This window comes from Ictidomys tridecemlineatus, chromosome 2 (assembly GCF_052094955.1).
Source record: "Ictidomys tridecemlineatus isolate mIctTri1 chromosome 2, mIctTri1.hap1, whole genome shotgun sequence".
In the NCBI taxonomy this organism is placed as follows: Eukaryota; Metazoa; Chordata; class Mammalia; order Rodentia; family Sciuridae; genus Ictidomys; species Ictidomys tridecemlineatus.
In genome coordinates this window covers 201,419,671-201,439,124 of record NC_135478.1, presented here as the reverse complement: position 1 = coordinate 201,439,124, position 19,454 = coordinate 201,419,671, and the positions used below count along the sequence as shown (strand labels likewise).

Sequence of the window (19,454 nt, the reverse complement as noted above, 5' to 3'; positions counted from 1 at the left end):
GACTAAAAGATTTACCAAGTGTCTTCTAAACCCTAATATCCTTGATTTTACAATGATATAGTCTAGGTACTAGGTGTTTCCTTCTTAAAACAAAATTCCCAAGGAATCATTAATAGCAAGGCATATTTTTTTCAAAAAACAGAATAATGTACTGTTAACAAGGAGTCTATTTCTATTGTCATTTACCCAAGTCTTAAACACAGGAAAGTGTCCCAGAAGATATTCAAGTTTCCCTCTGATAGCCTATTTTCTCCTTGATTCCACTGAGAAATTCTAATAATTCCATGATGTTAATAGTTACATAAAAAGGATACAACTGCCAAGTAAAATATTCAGCATTATCAAATTCCTCTGAAGAAACAAGGAATGAGAAGAACTCCATTCACTGTGAAAATGTTCATTTACTAAGCAACCTTGATAAATTGGGAAACTTCCAAGAAACTCAAAGAATGAAGGAACAAATATTCTTTTAACATTAGAATTTAAAGGGAGATTTAAACTGCTTTTCCCGTTTTCACTGAAATAAATTCTAATAAAATTATTATTTACCTTCAAAATAACATTTTAATTCATAATGAGTCTTATGAACTAATTCACCCAAAGACCCAAAGACCCGGCTTTACTCTGAGTCAAATTATGTCATATTTCTTCTACCCTGTTAATGATGAAGTTTTTTCTAAAAAACAAACAAACAACAACAAAAAAACAAAACCACAAAAACATACTATTTTTACACAATATATTATTGAGATACTTAAAAAAAATAAATTTTGAAAAATTTCCTTGAATAATCATTGTGCTGCACAGCTTATACTTTGTTCTTTGTTTTGTTTTAAAGCAGTGACTAAATATTCTAAGAAAGATAATTTAACATATTTAGACATTTAAATATTACAATCTAACCACTAATATGTAGTAACCTTTAGTTTCTAGAACCAATACTTGAACTTGAACCACTTGGCTGTTACACTAATAGACTTAATGTTTGAGGACAATACAGGTAGCACTTACCTGTATCTCACTTATGGCACATGATGCTATTATGTATCCATTTTATGATGAACTTTTTATTTCTTCCAACAGGGAAAACTTGAGGAGGACAGCCAGGTGTGATTACTCAGTGTCTTTCCAGCACCTAGACCCATGGTTTTTAAAGAGAAGGTCCTTCCCAAACACTTGTTGAATAAATAGAGCTCAAATGTTCACCTATATTAGTTGCATGTCAATGCCTCTTTATATAAGTTGATCTGTACATCTCTAGGCTGAAATTTAATCTTCAAAAAGTGTTTGTTCTGATTAGGGTTAACTTGTTAACTTGCCTACTCAATCAGCAGTTTTCTGGTAGCTAAATTATCACAAATATTAGTTGCTTTATAAAACTGTTTAGGTTAAACATAGCAAAAAAGAGCGACTGATATAAAGACAAGTGAATTTTTTCTTAAAGAAAAAAAGAGCTTCTCATTCATTACAACGCAAGTTCTACAAACATAGAGGCTTCCTCTAACTTGTTCATAGTTATACCCCCAGCTTCTGCAAGTGTCTGGCACACAGTAAGTCCCAAATAAATATTGGGTGAATAAACAGAGTGCTGATAAAACATACTATTGTTTTTATCTCTTTATATATTTTAGTTCATGATCAAAAATAGAACTCATTCATGGAATGCAGAGGCTTCAATATAAGTTCAGACTGAAGTCTGCTTCTGGCAAAGGTTCCAGAATTAGGGACTATCAGCTATAAAATTAAGAATAAATTTACATCTCCGACACTGGCTGATCAAGCATGGGCCTGGGAGACATCAAGTGCAGGTAAGCAAAAATTTCAAATCACTATCCCTGTGCATGCGCAGAGTACCAGTGCCAGCAATAACAATTCAGTTTTTCTGGCAAATCCACCAAAATTAGATCTTAAACTTTTGGAAAAAAAAAAAAAAAAGCTAATATGTTTACTGCATTCCTTCAAGCTTAGAGGCTTAACTACTGTGGGAAGGGCCTATAATTATGATCAATTACTTATGACTTGAAGGCACTTAAAAAGGCATCTGCCCTTTTAAGCAACATTTAAAGAACCAAGTATAAGGCTGTAAAACTTATCCTAGGACAACAACAAATCACAGTTTTGGAGGCCAACTTTGACACTCTGCCTTGGAAGGAAAAGGACTGTTGTCACTTGTTCTTGATTTCCTGAGCCTGCCTGAAAATATATTAGCAACCTCTAAAATTCAGAATTCCTTGTCTGGCCAAGCAAGTCACTGGGGACAGTGGCTACCCCAAGGCAAAGGCGGAAGAGAAGAAAACAGGAAGGAAACAAAAAGGGAATAGAGATCTGTAGCTCGTGAGAGTGACCTCATCAATAATTTCAAGTGTCACTGATTTCATAGCATATGACTGATGGCCTTTTCTGAAAAGCTTCAGGCTAAGTAGTTTCTTGGTTCCAAAGCCCATAAAGTCTGTGCTTGAATATGATTTGCTCTTAAAAAAAAAAAAAAAAAGGTAAATTGAGGCCTTCCTGCGAACCTGTTTAAGGGTAAGGGTCCTATTAACCTACTGGAATACAAATGCTCAGATATTCAAAGTACTTTAAAATTTACAAAGTGCTTTCACATACATTATCTCAATTTTATCCTCCCAACTCCAAGAAGTAAGAGTCATCCTTATCACTTAACAGATAAACATAATTTTAGAAAACTATGCCTTCATCTTCACTTCATAAATACATCCTTCCAGAATTCACAGTTCAGAATCCAAGTCATGGGTCAGTCAGAACTCTCTAAAAACAAAGCCACACTTAAAACTGGATAAATCACAATGCGGAGAGATCAGCCAAATCTACCAGCACAATAGAAAAGCAGCCTTCCTCTGTTATAAGAATAGACTGCACTTTGTAAACTATAATAATACACAGGAATGCCTCTTTAACTGCTTTTCATGGTAGGGTTACTTTATTTGTAGACATGATGATCAACTTTAATTGGACACTCCATAGATAACGGGCAATAAAGTGAGAACTTTGATTTTAAAATTCTAGTGGTAGAATTCATCCTTTGAGAGAGCTCCAGTGATTCCTGTGGGACGATAACTAAGTTATAGGGAGCTAAAGGTACCCTTCTTCTTTCCCTCCAATGGCACAAAGACCACCCCCAGAGGGTTATTGTTGCTTTTTAACAAATATACAAAAGGTAATTATTGCTTTTCATAAATTCCATTTTCCTAAACACTCCTCCCAGTCTCATTATCTTTTGCCTCCCACCACTTGACTAGCTAAAATGGAGGTATAATGGGGGTCCTCTCTCTATTGCCCTTGACTACCTTATTTATGTATTTATGATTCTTTGCTGTCTTTTCCCCTGATTCTCACTGTGTGGGAACAAAACACCACACAAATCACTCAGCCCAGGATAAGAGAAGACAAGTTAAAACCTCCCAGGGAGATTCCGTAGACACTTGGTCTCCCTAAGTCCACAGAGGGCTTGGTATTTCAAAGGTCAGACTTGGGTCTCTTCATTTTGAGGACTAATGTTAAACTGTTTGACTTCTTACAAGAATATTTAGCTGTGTTTATTTACATAATTTCATGGAGGTCACACGGTAGGCAAGCAGTCGCTCAACAGGATACCTAAATGGATGAGTAGACAAGAAGATCCCAGGATCTCCTTTCTCCAACACACTGAAGGTAAAGAGCTGAAAAGGGTAAAATCACAACCCAATTTGAAGAAGCTTCTGTCCACTTCTTTTTGACTTGAAGCTATGAAGCTATGCATCTGTTTAAAAAGAAAGGGATGACACAACCACACAATGGGGAAATTCCAGGATCACCAAGAGAACACCATTATACTAAGTCCACACACTTTCTTTTAGTACTGGTTACTACTCACAAGAGTGACTGTTAACTGCTGTCTTCCCACCAACTTGCAGGACCAGTCCAAGGAAAGCAAGGAATTTAAAGATACCATAACATGGACTCACATCTAACCCTTGGGAAAGGGAATCTAAGGACTGTGTCAGTCCAGAGATATGAAGTCAGACAAACAGGTAACAGTTTTTTGGAAGACATTTTTAAAATGACGCTGCTTGACACTGATCATCAGCAATGAAATTCCTTAGACCACCAGAACCCACTTTTATTATGAAACTTTAACAAAAAAGAAACTGGGTGTGATTGGTAAACATGTTCTTGAGTTTCTTCATTTTCTTTAAAGCTGTACTTTAGGCTCCACCCTTAAAGTCCTGTCCTATTAATTATCACCTGCAACCTGTTATCTTTCTCACTCATTTTCAGTTTCTCAAAAATTCCCCATGGCAGAGAAAAAAATGTGGGGGCTGGCGGGGAGTGCCTCGAGTTGGTAGGTTCCACGTCCCTAAAAGGCACCCAACTCCCCTGGATCCCCTTCAGGACAGGCTTCGGAACTGCCCAGCAGCGGGGGAAGCCTGCATAGGTCTCTTTTTCTGACTGGTCTTTCTGGCTGGTAAGGTCACTGGCTCTGGCAACAAAACTTACTCAGTCAGATCGACGGGTGGCCCTGGCCTTCCCCAGCCCCCCTGCCTGGAACCTTCCTAAGTCCGAGGATCCCTGGCCCGGCCTCACCAGAGGCGCTGCCCCCGACGGTGCGGGCGCTGCACCCAGCTCACCTGACCACGTTGGGGTGCTCGAAGGTCTCCAGGTGCCTCAGCACCGCCACCTCGCGGATGGTGGAGAGCGGCATGCCCTCCTCGCCCGTCTGCACCCGCACGCGCTTCAGTGCCACGAACCGGCCTCCGTTCTTCAGGTCGCGGGCTTTGAACACCTTCCCATAGGCGCCCTCCCCGATCTCCGCCACGCACTCGTACTGCTGGTCCGCACGGCTCAGGCCGTCCTTCTCCATGTCGCCTTGACGCCTCCCGGCACGGCGCAGCTGGGGCGGGCGGGGGTGCGCTTGGTTCGCTAGTCTCCTCCGGTGCTCCCGAAGCTCGGTCTTGCTCGCCCTCGCCCCCGCTGGCTCCGGCGCTCCGACTCAGAGGCTCTCTCGGCCGCTGGACTGGATGGAGCGACCTCTCCGCCGGCTGGCGTAACCCTGGTGCCGCCGCGAAACTCCGCCTGCCGAGTCGCCGCCGGAGGAGCGAGTGGATCCCTCCTCTTCCCTCCCCGAAGCGAAGTCCTCTACACAGACACCGCACCGATTACATAGTCTCTGTCCGAACGCGTCTCGGTCCACAATCTTTGCACCTAAAAGAGAAGACGGGAAAACAAGAAAGTGCAATCAGACATCCCAGGAGCCTTCCACGGGGTTCCTCTAGATTCCCCTCCTCCTCCTTCATGAAGCCCGAGTCGCTACCCTCCGCGAGCTCCGGCCTTCTCCAAGCCTCCTAATCCTTCCTGGTTTCACCGAGAAAAGCGAAGTTACTTTTCTTTCCCTACAGGGCTGGAGCCGTCTTCGCGCAGAGAGGTTGCAGGGGCCCCTCGGGGATGAGCGCGCCGCGCGGGACGCAGTGGAACGGGAGGGGGCGTGCCGAGCAGCCCAGAGTGTGCTGGGAGCGCGGGGAGGAGGGAGGCGCCGGGGACGTCAATGTCACGGCTTAATATTTATACCTTTATGATTGTATGCGCGGCTACCCTCCTCGCCTCCTGGGACCTGGACGTATAGGGAGTGGGGGTCCTGGTGCCTTCAGGGACCGTGCACAATGTGGTGTGAACGGACTGAGGGTCCACCCGTTTGGGGCCGCAGAATGTGGGTGGGGGCTCTCGGGACCCTGTAATCCGATGCTGGGAGTGTGCGAGAAGGGGCGGTCAGACATCTGCTCGGAAATTGCTTCCTTTCTTTCTACTTTCAGTTTTTCCTCGAGGAGACATTTAAAAACGATTCGCACACGCAAATGGTTTTTGGGGGGTAAAGGAGTCTTGGTGGGAAATGGAATTCTCCTCTGACTCGGAGGACCTCCCTGGTGGAAACCCAGGGAAGACAACCATCGGGTTGGGGAGGGCTGGGGCTACTTGGGGTGGGAGGACGAGAGGCCCTGGAACGGGGGGAGTCCCCCACGGGAGCCCAAGAGTGGGAGAAAGGGATGTTCGCCACACTTTCGCTTGTCGTGTCCTTAAAAGAGTAACTTAAGGAAGAAGACACCATAACCGTGTCTTGACTTGAAGTTTTCTGATTTCAACCAGAGCAAAATGCCACCTCCCTAAAAAGGGTGGGGGTGGAGGTAGTAAAGGCTATGGCTCCTAGGGTGGGGGAGAGGGGGCTGTGCCGAAGGTACCCGGACTCAGGAACCTTTCCCCACTGCCAGGGTCGTCCTGATAGAAGTAGCGCGGGTGGCTTCTTCACTGCCCTTTGGGCCAGGTCCTGTCTTCAGCTGGTCGCCCCCAATCCCCAGAACCCTCTGCACAACAAAGTGCCTGAAAGGGGTACCCTAACTTTCCCTCCCCTATACAGGACGTAGGGAAACTTCCTCCCCCACGGGCGCCTCAGCCACCGCCGGACATTCGCCACGCTAGCAACGTGTCCAGAATTCCCAGGACACCTCGGAGTTACCTGCCCCGCAACCGCGGGCCGCTCGCCTTCTGCCAGGAATTAAAGAAAAAACAAATAGCGAGACCCCCACGGTGTGCGGGCGGAGCGGACCGCAGCGAGGGCAGGGCCTCTCAACACTTACTCTTTTCAAAACTTTCCTTAAAAGCCGAGGAAAGAGCCCCCAGAGCCTGCCCCGGGGTCTGAGCCAGGTCGAGGGCCACACAGGTAGCGGGGGAGCAGCCGGCGGCCGCCCAGTCCTCCCCTCCCACGTCCCCCTCCCCCTCCCGCTCGAGTCCAGCCCTGGGCCCCGCCGCAAAGGAAGCGTCGGGGACGTCCCACCCCCGCAGGGAACTGCGCCCGCCGCCCCCGCCCGGCCCCGCACCACCCGCGCTGGCTCTCCCCCCTCGCTCGCGGACGGTCGGCTTCAGCAGAGGGAAACGGGAGCAGCAATGCCTTTTCCCCCCCTCTCCTCCACTTTTTTTTGTTGTTGTTGTTGCTTTCCCACGCTGGCTGAATGTGACTTGACCCCATTTCAAAAAAGTTTGACATAGTGCTTCAACATTTCCGCATTCCTCCGCGACTACAAAGGCTGCAGCCGCCTCCTTCTGCTTTCTGTCTCTGCTCTCTGTCTTCACACTCAATGAAATCCTTCATGTGCCTCTCCCGAAGCCTGCCAAGCACCGCAAGGGTCGCCACCAGCGCAGCGAGAAGAGGCCGCACCGGGGACCGCGACTCCCGCGTGTGCGCACATGCAGATGCGCCCACGTGCACACGGACCAGCGCGCTGCGGGGCCCAGAGCTGCTCGCTGCGGGCGTGCGTTTTAACTTCGATATTTTAAGTAATAAAAATAAACTTGGAAACTAAAGCAAACGTGCGTCCTCGCGGGGCTGAAAGCTTGGGCACTGGTCGGCTGCGTGCACTCCTCTGTGCATAACACGCCTGCGGGGTTGCCAGCAGGAAGCCCGCGTTAACATTTATTTCATGGTGGGGAAGATGGAGCCCACACCCACACCTCAACAAGCTGCAGAGGGAGCTTTCCTGGGGAAATAATTTGGGGGGCACGGAAACACGTTCTCCAGCATGGAGTCCCCAGAGGCAGTGCATTTTACACGGTGAATGTAGATTATTATGTGAATGTCCGAGTAGAGTTCAAGTTCCGTTTGGAGAAGTTGGATGAGAAGTGTATGTGTGGGTGTTTGTGCGCACAGATATGTGGGAGCTGGCACAGGATCTTGGTATCGGGGTGTCCTAGTGCGGGATGTCCCCCTCCCGCCAGATTAGATAAAACTCCTTTTAGCTCCCCAAACCCGGCCCCCGTAACTTACCCCATCTCAGTTCGTAAGGGGTTAACCAAAGTCGATTCCGAGGACATACAGTTTCCCCCCACCCCCCACTCGCCCCCACCCACATTCTTGCCTCCGACCCTAGCAATCCCCCAGATGTCCCCTGGGACCCCCCACCCCGAGCCCACCCACCAGAGACCGAAGCTCCTCACCTGAGGGGCCCAGGCGCGTCGGGCCTCCCGAAGGGGATACGAGTGTCACTCAGACCTCCGCACGTGTCCACCGCGCGCGGAGCAGGTAACCAGACTGGGGAAGGAGTCACCAGCACTCTCTCCGGCGAGGGCTAGGGGGTGGGCACAACGGCGGAGGGCGGAGGGACCGCGGAGGGCGCCGCCCGCGCAGCTCGCTGGGGGCGGACGGGGGCCTCGGGGCTGCGGCGGGGGCTGGGGGCCCGAGCTGGGGAGGCGATGGGGGCGGCCGCGCGGCAGGGGCGGAGGCGGGGACCCGCGACGCGTACTCTGCCCGAGACCCACCGGGCGGCGGGGCCAGGGGCTCGCGGCGCGGTGGCAAGCAAGTGTGCAAATTAAAGCCTTCCGGAGAGGGGGGAGGCGGCCGAGCCCGGGCCGTGCTCGGAGCCTCCCAGCTCCCCAGCAGTCCGCTCCGAATGGGGGGCGAGAAGGGAGGCGGGGAGGGGGGGGTAAATGAAAATTTCCGGTTTTCACTGCAACTGGAGTGGGGGATCCCGCGACTAAAATAAGCGGCGTGAGTGGGTAAGGGTGGGAGGTGTCGTCGGGAGTCGGCAGAGTTTCCACACCCAGGGTCGCCCTGAGTTGGAGTTTTGACAGGGTGAGGCGGGGGCTATCGGCGGTCTGTGATGTGGACGGATGGAAAAAACACAAAACAACCAACAACAATTATGAGGAGCTGGTGGGGGTGGTAAATACCAACACTTTCCAAGAAACCGAAAAAATCAGACCAAAAAACAACTCTTTTCTATTAAGAAAAAAAAAAAAAAAGTCTGGCAGGATGCCTTGTAGAAAAGAAAATACTAATCTGTCCAAGCACTTTTCACTTTCAGCATGAACTACATTTGTTTTGTTTTCCTTCGCTTCCTTTCGGCCTCACAAAGCCCTATCTTTTCCTTTTGGACAGAGGCTATGGTTTGGAAATAGGACTCTTGTGGTTAACGATCTACTTGAAGGGGCTGGCGGGGTCACAATTATTAAGTGGTTAGCAACTGCTGAGGGTTCACTAAGGTATTTTTGAGGAGCTAAAAAGACTAAAATTTAGTGTAAATAACAGAACTGCAAGATAATAGACACATGTGTACACACACACACAAAGAGGAGTGCTTAGTTTAAGTGCATTATTGAAATTTTGAAATGTGAAACCTTGTAAAAATGTATATTGTACCTACTGAGAAGACCTGAATACAATTATTTCAGGTGAAAATGAGATTTTGAAGGGGGGAAAAGTCTTCAAAACATCCTACAATAAAGTAAAATAGCTATCTTTGGGGAAATAATTCAGTGTTCTCCAAAATCTGTATCTGTAGAACATTTGAAACCCTTTTTAAACATCTTAAAGCAAAACTAAAAAAAAAATTAAAAGAAAAGAAAAAAGCAAGAAGAAAATAGAAATATTTTGGTGCTTTATAGAAAAACAAAAACCCAACAAAATTTTGTTTGAATTGGAAACATTCTGTATAAATCTTTTGCTTTTTTTGAATTATAAACCACATCACCAATTTCATTGCAGATCAAATTTTTGCCTTTATAAAATTAATTCTGTATTGCAGTGTGAAGAAAGGTTAGGGAAACAAGAATTGATGCATTTCCACTAACAAACATTTTGCAATGCATTATAATAATTTTTCTTAAATAATAAAGGTGAATAATTATATCTTTGAGCTTAAGATTTATAAAATTTATAAAATACATTTGTGTTTAAGAACTTATCTTCTAAAATAAAATCCAGTTTCTGAATAAATTTTGCATTTGTTGTCTATCATTTTATATTATACATTTAAGAAAGCAATTTAGAGTTTATCTTTACATAAAATATTGAATGACTACAAATCACTAATTGGACTTCAAACTAGAGATACAAATAGGAATCTTCCATTTTGATAATTGTGCCCACTTATTAAGGCTTTTTAAAACAAGATTTGCTTGCTAGTAATTAATATGTTTATATATCAAGAAATAATGACCAATAAATAGTTACAGGAACCAACTCATGATGGCAAGAATTTATTTGAGTAAATAATTTGTTTTAAAAACATTAAGCTGTAAAAATCTTTAAAGTTAACAGAAGAGTGTCTTTTCTACACTGGGTAGTATTTTTAATTACTGGATTTGACAACAATCATTACTAGATTAAAATTTCGATGAGTTAGGTTTTAGATCACTTGGGCAATGTAAAAAAAATGTCATTTTATTTAATTATGTATGTAATAGCAGGTGTTAACTCTCTGTCCTCTTCTTTTTCTGGCATAGTTTATGTTTTATGTTAATTTATCATTGTTCTCTCTCCCTGGTTATGGTTCACTTTAAATCCCAGTTGGTAAAAAATTCAGACTCAAGGAAGTTTTACAATGGATTGTACAAAATTAGTAAATATCAGATGGTTTTTGTTTATGGATAACTTCCTCTGTGGATACAGGTTATCATAACAAAATTTCTACAAAGTTTATGAACTGTGAACCAAATTCCGACTCCTTTGTTTAGGAGTCTTCTATGAACAAAAACACAGTATTCGAGAGTAATGACTGGACCCAGTATTTTCATACCACATATCAGATATTCTGTCGTTACAATTCAAAATAATCTTACAGGCATTTTAAAGTTAGAGTTCATGTTGTGACTTACAACAAAAGTTTTCCTAGTGTCATATAACATGTATTTCATGTGGGAACATTTTTACATCAAATATCTGTAAATGTTTTCCATTACATGGAAATTAAATGTAAAGTTCTGGTTTATAATTTTAACCTTGTTAAAGAAATAAGTAATTTTAGAAATTAGGAATCATATAATAGATGTCTAATTCTACATCATCTCTGATTTATTTGACTATTTGAATGTCTAACATGCCTTTTCCAAAGCTCAGAAATAAAATTTTGCTATAATTTATAATTATTTTAATTGGAGGTTCATATGATTTTTGTTTATAAATTTTTCCTGTTTCCTATTTGCTATTATAAAAGTATTTCTGTTTTAATAACTTTGAAAACAAGTTATCCTGTGTTTTAAACTGATTTGTATATATATATATGAAAAATGTTGAACAATTACCACAGAAAACCGTACTTTTGGTAGAAACAGTATAATATTGTACAGTGCATTTTAGTGCATTCTTCTGACCCTCCCCAGGCATTTCCAAGATTTTTATTGGGTTTTCTCCTAAAATATAATATTGAAAATTTTCTAAATACCCTAGGAAAAATCAATTATATTATCAACTTTTTCAAATTTAAATTTCTGAACTTCAAATAATTTTTAAAGCTCAGTCTTCTAAATAAATTGCTTCCAGTTGATTTGGAAATGATCTGGGTTTTTCTCTTTTTATTGTTGCATGTGGTCTAATGCATTGCATTTGAGCACTGAGAGTTGAAAAGATGTTGATGTTTGCTGTGATGGAAAGAAATATATCATATAGTAATATAAGGAGAAAAAAAAAGACATTATTATCTTTTGGAACATTCTGTTTCCATGGGTTCTTCTACTCTATAATTAACTCTGTGCAACATGTCTGTACTATGTTCATATTTGTATAATTGTCATAATCTTTTCTATTTTTTTCTTTCAATAAATACCCATATCTTCTTTTTCCTTTGTGTACGTGTATGTGTTTGTGCGCAAATACCTGTATGTTCTTGGCATTTTGTTATGACATGTTCAAAACATGTCCTAAAGATCCTTTCGTCATCTATATTAGAATTCTGAGTAATCAGAAAAATAACTCTGGAAATAGGTGGTGATGATCATATTGAAATACCTACATTTCCTTCCAATTTACAACGACCTATCATTTTCACTGGCATCTAACATTTCTTTTCTGAGATGATACTGCACACATGGCCTAATAATTGTGTTGCTATAGTTGCTTTTAGTTGAGCTAAAAGGTGTGTAGACTTCTTAGACCATTCAGATGGAGCAGGGAAGGTACAACAAAGTGGGGGTGAATAATGAAAAAGTGGGATTTGGGAGGTTGGAGGAGACAAAGAAGCCACCTGGGGAGAAACTTCTGTGAATGGCCTGGCAGCAGGGGTGAGTGAAGGAGGTGCATGCTGAGGTCCTGGGGCTAAGAGATGCAGCCCCAGTGCCCTAGGTATGGTGTATCCAGGCAACCTGATTCTTTCAGAGAGAATGGCATTCTGTGTCTCTTCTATTATGCAATTAAATCTGACTTATTGAATGAGATTGTATAGTGTGTGTGTGTCCATATTCATGTCATTCTATTTTATGTTGTCTTATTCTGGATTTTTCCTGAAAATAATATAGAATGGAATTCTTTGCAGAATTCTTTAAATTCCTAGAAGAAAGTATACAGTAGCATATGTTTGTGGAGCAAACATTTCACCACCGATTTACAGAGACATCTAATTTTTAAACTCTATTATAAATTCATACAAAGTTACTCTTCTCTTTGTATTGCCAGTACCTAGCATAGTAACTGGCATGTAATGTACATCCAACAAATGCTTGTGTATGGAAAAGTTGGCTTTGTGTCTTTCAGTCCCTTGTCTTTGGGACAACTTCTTTCTCTTTCTTTCAGGGGGATATATTAGAATTTTTAAAATGTATGTCAGCAGAGAATTTTGATAAAGTTTAAAGACCAGTGTGCTGATGTCAGGACCTCAGAAGCACATCTTCTCTATCTGCAGTTCTCCGTTTTAATCCTCTTCTCTAAATCCTGTCATCTTTTTAATGCCCAGATCCTATAAAACTTTTGGAATTCTCCCAGCAGGAAGATACACCTCTTTGCTCCAATACTTTGAGACCATTCACTTTCCACCTCATTGAAAGCTTGATGCCCTGCTATTCACCACTCCGAGCTCCCCCCTAGAGCACCTACCAGGACTTGTTCCCTTTAACAGTCCTCCAACTCCTGGCTTTGTCCCCTGCCTGTAATAGGTGGCCGGTGAATGCAGTAATGGTTCTTGTCATCTTCCAGGAGTGTTACTGAATCAAGCAGACACAGAATAGACTGGAGCCATTGTGACATAACCAGAATAACATTTGAAACATGAGAAATCAGTGTTGCAAGTCGCTTACACAGGAGAGAACCAGGTCATCCTGCTACTTTGGGTGGATTAGGTATGTTTTCTTTTGGATTGTAGATGTTGATCATTTAAAACATTTTTGTCTGAAAGAAAATGTTCTTAGATAAATTTCTCCATTCCCTACTTTTCAAAATTCCAATTCAATGTTCTTAAACAAAAGCAGATACAAAATTCTGAGAGGTAAATTAAACACTGTATAGCCCAGAATCTGGAAATATTGCTCATTTTATTTGCCAGTATCCTTAATATCTATATGAGTATATCCTAAAAGATAGAAACCTTGACTTCTAAGTTAGGAGACTTGCAATTCTATTCTTAGTTCTTTGTCAGTGACACTCACTGTACCCTCAGGGACCAGTCATTTAACCTTTCGGACTCGGTGTCTATGCCTATTAAATGGGTTTGCTAATCATTCAGAAGGATATAATAAAAATTATTTGGAAAGAAGCATCAAAGAATTTCATCTTTGCAAGGGAGGTATGAAGGTATAATGAAGGTTGCTGGTCTCACTATCAGAAGACCTGCAGTTTAATCTGGAGTTGGCCACAAACTATTTGTGTGAGCTTGGGGAACACATTCAAGTCCCCAGGATTTAAGGTCCTTGGCAATAAAAGAGATGATTAGACTGGAATGATTTCTATAGCTGCTGCAGCTTGAAAATACTGGGGTCCTGTCCAGCATGTTATGCCTAAAGCCATCATTACGCATCTGCTTTAATAAATCCCCCAAACTCAAATAATGCCAGGGATGAGACTCTTGATGTCAGTAACCCAGAGAGGTGTCTGGATTTCAAAAGCAAATTATATTGGCTTCTCTCTAGCTCAAGTCTCTGGATTTTAAAAAGGAAATAGAAAGACTTCTAGAAAAGCATTAGAAAACGTGTTTTCATTGGAGATAGAGAGGGAAGAGCCAGGTTTAAGTATTTGGCTAAGGCTAAATATGGTAAATTAATCAATCTGATTAATAAAAAATGATAAGTAAATTATAATACCACATGCAGATCCCAGATTTTAACTCTTGGGTAATCAAGGAATTCTTCAAACATCATCAAGCATAACTTAGGGAGATATGTGAGATATCTCTAAATCATTAAATGTATCAGAGGCAGCAAGATTCCACTGAGGCAGTTGGAAGGGCAATGGATGGGATGGCCAAAGGTAGTATGATTTGAATTTGAGGGACTTCAGTAACATTAGATATTCCTAGAGTTGACCAAAAGCCATTTTTGAAACAGGTAGAGAAAGAGGTTGTGCCTCTGTTCTTTTTTCCTACCACATCAGGCCATGCACATGATTTTAAGGTCCTAACTAGATGTACAGGGAAGGGAAATATATGGAGTTAGAACCAGATAGTCATGGATTAGAAGTTTCCTTACAGATCCACAGTGTCCCTCATCCATAAAATAGGTATGCTATAAAGTGCCACAATAGATTGGCATGAAAGTCAAATAAATGAGTGCCCACTATGTACATTTTGCATTTAGCAGACACTTATTGAGTATTGGTATGCAATCAGTATCCCTTTCACAAAATCACATTCCCTGTTCTTTCTCTTTCTAGGGACAGCAATTCTTTCATGGACATGCCTTTCTTTTTAGCTGGGTTGGAACATCTGCACATTGCAGGAGGAGCAACTGTAGAAACAGAACACACCCAAATTATCTTGGGCCTTTGCAAAACAACTGATGTCTCTGGGTGTGTGAGGAATGTTATAGAGGGTGGGTTGTCTCATTTGAGACTTCTCTTTTTTTGCTCAGATCTGACCCAGTACCACTTCATCCCTTTACTCTGTCCCTCACTATTTTCCCTTCCTTTTTCCTTCCACATGGCTTTGTTCTTTCTTCCCCGCCTGCTTTGGCGTGGCCCAGGGACTACCCCATTCTGCCCTTTCTATCTATACCCCCAGTATTTGCTGATGTTTGTCTTTAAAACCCTGCACTTGTTTGCCTCCCTGCAAGGGCTCTTTTGCAGTCCCAGGTCCCCTCCTTTTTTTTTTTTTCTTGCTTGGAGTCTGATTGTCTCCCAGTTTGTCATCAAGTCAGTCTCTTCCCTAGCCTTCTGCCTTATCTTCTTGGCTTAGAATAGCATCACAATTTCCTACCCCATACTCTCTCCCTAGAAACACTCGAGGGGAGCTAGCTCACTCTCCCCAGCCACATTTTTGATTCCCAGATCTATCTCCGCAGTTCCATGGCTTCTTGTCTTATGACACTCAAATTTTTTTTTTCCCAGCTGTTTCTCTCATGGCTTTCTTAGCCTTGCCCTCAGTTACCTTGATTGCAGGGCTCCTGGACTTCTGTTCTCCACTGTCTCCTACTGTGAGGTACTGTGCAAGGGAAGGACTACATTCCTCAGAGTAGAAAAGATGATAGACTCCTTGTAGAAAGGGTCTGGGGGGGATTTTATTTCTTAATATATAAGTCCTGGTCCAGAGCAGTAAATAAGAAGTGTTTCCTGAATGAAAGGTCCTGAGAAACCAAGGGGTCATCAGATCATTTCTACCTTAGAAGTCACTTGGTACTCTTCTAGGCCACATCTTTCTCACCTACGTCCTCCCTTCCCTGTCTTGGATTCCATATTATCCTCTTGAAGGTTGAACCTTTAGGCAGGGCAGATAAAAGCCTCCATGTTTGCTGTTCCAGTGTTCCTAGTCTTCATCTCTAGGTTGCAATAGCATGGTTTTCCTCAACAGGAACACAAAGAACGGTGATGGAAAGCTCACAAAGTGGAGTCGGTCTGACCAGCTGGGCTCATACTAGGTTAAGAAAAGCCAAGGCAGAGAAGTTTTAAGTTTGATCATTATGCAAAAAACAAAAGTGATTTAAGATTTGGGAGCAGAGAAAGTGGTCCTTGGAACAGTGAGCAGTCATAGGGCAAAAGCTGTGGGCAAGAAAGAGGACTTTGGTAGTAGCAGGGTGAGAGACTAGAGACTGGGAGGCCAATGCTCAGGTTCCTACCCGTGGTGAAAAGACCTCAGTTAACAGTCTAGGAAAGGTGGGGAGGAAGGAAGAGTGGCTACAAGAGACAATTCAAAGTAAACATCTGACAGGATTTAGTTAATAACGAGACAAAAAGAATAACGAGAGAGCTAACATGCATATCGCCTGTCAAGATATCTGTATGCACTTTACATTATTTAGCCTTTTTAAATCTCCTAATTACTTTCCTTTTTCAGACAATGAAACTGAGGCATAGCACCTAGCTTCTTACCAGGTTTTGGGTCCAAGGCTTAAAAAACCATGGTGCAGCCCATAAGAGAGAGAAAGATGGCAAAAGAAGATGACTTGGTGAAGGCTAGGAGTTCCACTTCTGAATTTGAGATGACAGCCAAATTAAAATATCCCATGGCAGGTGGATTAGAGAACTTTTCACTTGCTGTCTGGTTCTACCTTAGACCCATCATACTGGAGAAGCTTACTGCTGTTTTGAAATGACATTCTGCTTTTCTTCTTTCCTACTGGTAGGGCAGCCTCATGGGTCCTTTAGCAGCACAGGACTCCATGCTCAAAAGGGCCCTGGGTTTGGTAGAATGCTCTATCATTGCCATCTACTGTGGTTTAAATGTCTGTTGCCTCTAAAATTCATGTTGGAACTTAATCTCCATTGCAGTGGCATTAAGAAGTAGGGTCTTTGGGAAGTGATTAAGTCACGAGGGCTCCAGTCTTATGAACGAATTAATGCCCTTATAAAAGGGGTTTTAGAGAGTTCATCTTTCTTGCTCGTCCACTCTTCTGCCATGGGAAGACACAGCAACCATTCCCTCTAGAAGGTGCAGCAATAGGTCATCTTGGAAGTAGAGATTAATCCATTTATCAGACACCAAAACCACTAGTACCCTGATCTTGAACTCCCAGCCTCCAGAACTTTGAGAAATAAATTTATGTTCTTTATAAGTCACTCAGTCTCAGGTATTTTGTTATAACAGCACAAACAGACTAAGATACAATCTCAATGATTTTTGAACTAGGAATTCCACATTTTTTTTTTAAACTGGGCCATGCCTACCTAATGGAAGGTCCGGGGAAGATATCTTCTGTGAAACTATTCTTTCCAACATGATTATTGATGACATTTGTGCCAGATTTCCCCTAGTTGTTAGGGACAGCACTTCTAACACTGTTTTTTTTTTCCTCAAAATTCTTCCTCTCTTAGCTGTCATGACACATGGCTTCTGCCACTTCTTGATTTAATGTTCTTTTGTCCTGCATTGCCAGCTTTTCCTCTTGGTCATGCCCAACATCTGCACTTACCTTCCAAGATTCAACAATCAGCAATGGAATTGCTCTGTAGACCCATTTACTTCCATGAAAGTCATCAGACCATCTCCTGTTCTCGGCACATAAAAATGAGTTTTCAGAGTACAGGGGATTGAAGTGGAGAGAATTAGATTATAAATATGTCATAAATGTGTGTAAACATATCCAAATGAACCATATTATTATATATATTAATACATTAATAAAATATACATTAATAAAACATTTTAAAAAATGAGTTTCCATTATTCTTTTTTTTTTAAGAGAGAGAGAGAGAGAGAGAGAGAGAGAGAGAGAGAGAGAGACAGACAGAGAGGAGAAAAAGAATTTTAATATTTATTTTTTGGTTTTCGGCGGACACAACATCTTTGTATGTGGTGCTGAGGATCCACCCGGGCCGCACACATGCCAGGCAAGCGCGCTACTGCTTGAGCCACATCCCCAGCCCAGTTTCCATTATTCTTGTAGTATTCATTGCTTCTACCCTAACCACAAACCATGTTTCATTCATCTTTCCCTTACTTCAGAACTCTTTTCTGGAAATTTATGGGCCCTTCTCACTCTGGATACCCTTGATCTCTGGCTTTTCTACTCAACCACCACTCAGTTATAAGGAGTTTCTGCAATCCAATTGTTTTAGGCTTCCTTTAGAAATCCTTTATTTAATCCAGTCCTATTCCCTGGTCTTTCTTCTTGACCAGGTACTAGAGACTGATGCTCTGTGAAATTTTCTTTAACTTTGTTAGTGTCCTTTCCCCTACTTATGTCCACCTGATACTGAAGCTGAGCAAGTGTGACATTGAGTATTTTGTCTCAGGGCCATCCTATCCACCTGGGTTCTCATCATGTCTTTGCTAAAAGAGCTGGTTCCTTGAACAGTCCACTACCTGTGGACAGTGCTACTCTCTTTCCTTAGTCATTCTTTATCCTGCTTTCTGGAAGATAATGTTGTACCTTCTCCCGCCCTCTCAAATCTCCAACATCTTCCTGTGCTAATTGCCATGACATGCCTGCTTTGGTTTCACTGAGAAAACAGAAGAAACCAGGGGAGAAAGTCTGTACTCTTCACTGCTCACCTTTCAGGTACTGCTTTCTCCACTGGCTGTCCCTGGACTCCACTCTTGGGCTGCTTTTCCTCCCTCACAGTTACTCCTATTCACACTCCTTGTTGGTTTCTCTTCATCTTCCTGACTTCTGGGTTGGTGTGTTCAGAGACTTAGTCCTTAGACTCATCTACTCTCTCTCTCCATTCTCAAACTCTTTGTGAGTTCCTCTAGTACTGTAATTTTAAATACCATTTACATGTAGATAATTCAGAATTTTTATCTCCATTCAGACATACTCTTTGAATTCCAGACAGGTATCCAAATGCCTACAAAGTATTTCTGAGATGTCTAGTAGACATCTCAAATATAACGCATCCAAAATAATCTCTTTGTTTTCTTCTCAAGCTTGATCCTCCCACAATTTTCTCTACCTTACTACATAATAAACTGCCTTGTCTGGTTGCTTAGTCCAAAAATCTAGCAACCAAGTTTGATTCTTGTCTTGTTTTCCTACCCTATAGGCAATCCTCCAGCAAATCCTGCCAGCCCTACAGTCACAGATGGACCCCTAATGCAGCCACCTTCGCCAGTTACCTATTGCAACAGCCTCCCAACTGGTCTCTCTGCCTTCTCTACCCAGCAGTGAAAGTGATACTTTAAAAAAACGAAGTCAGATCATCTCATTCCTTCCACTGTCAAGATCCTCCAGTGTCAGGGTCCAATCTAGGTCCTTTCCACAACTTTCAAGGCCTTACATGCTCTTACCCTACTCCACCATTGCTCTGGTATTTCTCATCATGCTCCTTCTTGTTTCTGCTACAACTACACTGCTCCTTGCTGTCCCTCAAACACACTAAGCTCATCATGCCTCTGAGCCTTTGCACTGCTGTTCTCTCAGGCTGAAATGCTCTTCACCCAACAACTTCAGACATTCTTAATTCTTTTGGGTCTCACTGAAAACTAGAGTTGTGGCTTATTGATAGAATGCTTGCCTAAGATGTTTGAGTCCTTTGGTCTGATTTCCAGCATTTAGAAAAAAAAAAAAGAAAGAAGTCACCAGAGGGACATTCTGTGATCACCCTACATAAATTGCATCTG

General features: G+C 42.6%; 1 protein-coding gene and 1 long non-coding RNA gene across 6 annotated transcripts in view; both read right to left on the bottom strand.

The window, feature by feature from the left end:
• Cdk6 (cyclin dependent kinase 6) overlaps window positions 1-8,128 on the bottom strand; it is a 204,604-nt gene extending 196,476 nt beyond the window's left edge. Inside the window, exons 1-2 of one of the 5 annotated variants that reach the window (XM_040291503.2) lie at window positions 7,981-8,128; window positions 4,629-5,202 (exon numbers count right to left, since the gene is read on the bottom strand). In XM_040291503.2, the coding sequence (XP_040147437.2) occupies window positions 4,629-4,861 (233 nt within the window). In that variant the 5' untranslated portion in view covers window positions 4,862-5,202; window positions 7,981-8,128. Of the gene's footprint in view, window positions 1-4,628; window positions 5,203-5,311; window positions 5,519-5,565; window positions 5,697-6,626; window positions 6,747-7,980 lie in introns of those variants that run through there. The other 4 variants (XM_040291505.2, XM_078040417.1, XM_040291504.2 and 1 more) reach the window with 4 other exon arrangements.
• On the bottom strand, window positions 2,920-3,695 carry LOC144375441 (uncharacterized). The gene is made up of 2 exons (XR_013435302.1): window positions 3,566-3,695; window positions 2,920-3,064 (listed from the first exon to the last, which is right to left on the bottom strand). It is a non-coding gene; the product is annotated as an uncharacterized LOC144375441 (long non-coding RNA).
• Window positions 8,129-19,454: the final 11,326 nt, after the last annotated feature.